Genomic DNA, 2,632 nt, shown 5'->3' on the forward strand with positions numbered 1-2,632 from the left:
ATGAAACACCTTAGCTTTCATACATGAAAAGCCTCTAGTTTCCACTAAATTATAGGCTAATGAGAACAGGACTTAGTTTTTTATACCCATGCCCAGAAGGGTATTTTATCTTTATCGTTACTACTACAAATGTGGTTTCCTTTCCTTAATATCTTCTACTTGGTTGTTGGAAGTATATATGAAAGCTATTGATTTTTATTTGTTAATTTGATATCCTACCACTTCACTGGATTCTCCTACTATTTATGGTACTTTTTCAGTTGATTCCCTTGTGTTTTCCAGGAATACAATCTTATCATCTGTAAATAAAGATGTTTTTATACTTTCTTTCCAACTCTTAAAGTGCTGATTTTCTTCTCTTGTCTAATACTTAGATATACACTTAACAAGAAATATACAAAAGCTACAAAAGGAAAACTTAGAAAGCTCCATTTCTGAAGGACACAAAAGTAGATTATGGAGATCTGAACAAAGAGAGAGTACATTCTTGGATAGAAAACTTTGGCAATATAAGGATGCCAAATCTCTGAAAGTTATTCTATACATCTAGCACAATCCCAATAAAAATTGTAACAGATTTTTCTCTGGAAGTAGACACATAAGTCTAAAATTCATATTGTAAAATGAACAACGAAGAATAGCCAGGATAACTCTGAAAAAGAAGTGTATGCAACAAAAGAAAAGAAGGGACTTAGTGTCAAGGAAAAGAGGGAGACTTGTTTTTCAGTGTATCTTTTGGAGTATTTGTTTTTTAACTAAGTATGCATATACTATGTTTTCAAATAATTAAAGGAATGGAAGGTGGGAATAAGCAAGAAGGAGACACCATGAGATTTCTAAGCCAGAAACTTTTAAACTTCTAAGGCACGGTATTGTGAGAGTTGTGAAATACAGTGGGAAGTAAGAGTATTGTTACCAACTGTAATTTGACATTTTTGGAAATGGAAGGAAAGAAATTAAAAGGAACATAAGTGTGAAACAGATATGTTTTTAAAATACTCCACAACCATGAAATATTGAATGCATAAGGAAATAAAACCATGATCATAAAAAAAAAAAAAAAAAGAGCCCAAGGATCACTGAGAGGGACAATTAATCCTGAAAGTAAAGCCTCCAATAGATCAGTGAAGGTTGTCATCCTGAAATTGGATAGAGCTACTGGCCCTGCAAAATTTGAAAAAGGAAAATATCTGCAATACAGAAAGAATATCTAGAAATGTCACAGTAATCCAAGGCATTCCATACCATTTGTCACTCTAGAAGACTAGGGCCTTTAAGAAAATATTGGAAAATGTGAAATGGTCTCAACCCTTCACTGAACAGCTGTCATTTGGTTTTCTCATTCAGAGCTGTTTTTCACTTTTTTACCTGGACAGTGCCTCCCGAACATTTCTTCCTTCATCACCCATGGCTCCTCTTCTTGCTCCAATTTAAATATCACATCTGGTTTGGTGACTTGACAGCCTATTATGGGAAACAGCAAAGGATTCAGATGTTAATGCTGGAGACAACCATCCAGATCTTGAGCTGAGGCCAAGTTGAGGGCTTAGGAAGGAGGAGAATGAACTCCCACAATGACACAAAGTAATTAGCCTTTACCCTAAGACTGGAGCACATACAATCATGTGAAGAAAGTAAAGATTAGACTCATCTGGCAAGTTAAAGTCTTCACACATTTCTGAAATGGAAAGGAATTCTCTGATAAATTACAAAGCTCCTCTTACCCACTGTGACGAGGTTGCTATAGTTCTCCAGCATCACATCCCGGTACAAGTTCCTCTGAGCAGGTTTCATTTGCTGCCACTCCTCCTGGGTGAGGTCCACAGCCACGTCTTTAAATGTCACTGTCACCTGTAAAAACAGAGGAATTCCTGATTAATCTGAAGTCATCAAAATTAGGCATTATGAACAAAACATGTAAGAACTTCTTTAGCTAGCATTCAGGGGTCAGAATTCATTAAAAACTGTTTATCAGGTATTCGTATCTACCAAGTTTTATATTATACTGTGGGGGAAAATAAACTATAGTAGAAATATACTGTAAGCATACGTTAACTATTGAGTCAGCAATCTTATAATTCATCATTATGCAGGAAGCTGCAGACAATGGTCACTGATTTTTACTGGCCTGTGACAAAGATGAAGAGTTGAAAGACTCACAGGTAACTGGCTCAGAACCTACCCAGGTGGTTGTGTGATCTAGGGAGAAGGGGAACATGGCATAGAAGAGAAGAAAAGTAAGGCAGGAGAAAGGACAGATATGAAATTTTGAACATGCAAAGTTTGAGGGAAATAGACTTCACTAAGATAATCTAGGCAAGTAACTATACAAACAACAACAAAAACAAGAAAAGAAGAGAAAGGAACCAGTATCCAGAGTTGCTACAATATATAATCTGAATGTTCAGTTTTCAACCAAAAATTACCAGACAAGCAAAGAGAAAGGAAAGGGAAACCCATACAATGGGGAGAAAGCAGACAACAGAAACTGCCTGTGAGAGGGCCCAGATGTCCGGTTTAACACACTAAAACTTCAAAGCTGCCACTATAGATATAGAACTCAAGGAAGTCATGATTAAAGAAAGGAAGGCATGATGACAATGTTTCATCAAATAAAGAATACCAATACAGA

At 36.1% G+C, this 2,632-nt stretch overlaps 1 protein-coding gene across 2 annotated transcripts in view; it reads right to left on the reverse strand.

The window, feature by feature from the left end:
- ZNF568 (zinc finger protein 568) overlaps nucleotides 1-2,632 on the reverse strand; it is a 41,501-nt gene that overhangs the window by 13,553 nt on the left and 25,316 nt on the right. For both annotated transcript variants that reach the window (XM_012651603.1, XM_012651602.1), the window contains exons 3-4: nucleotides 1,725-1,851; nucleotides 1,369-1,464 (exon numbers count right to left, since the gene is read on the reverse strand). In XM_012651603.1, the coding sequence (XP_012507057.1) occupies nucleotides 1,369-1,464; nucleotides 1,725-1,851 (223 nt within the window). The remainder of the gene's footprint in view (nucleotides 1-1,368; nucleotides 1,465-1,724; nucleotides 1,852-2,632) is intronic.

The sequence above is a fragment of the Propithecus coquereli genome, unplaced genomic scaffold (genome assembly GCF_000956105.1).
Source record: "Propithecus coquereli isolate 6110/MARCELLA unplaced genomic scaffold, Pcoq_1.0 Scaffold358, whole genome shotgun sequence".
NCBI lineage: Eukaryota > Metazoa > Chordata > Mammalia > Primates > Indriidae > Propithecus > Propithecus coquereli.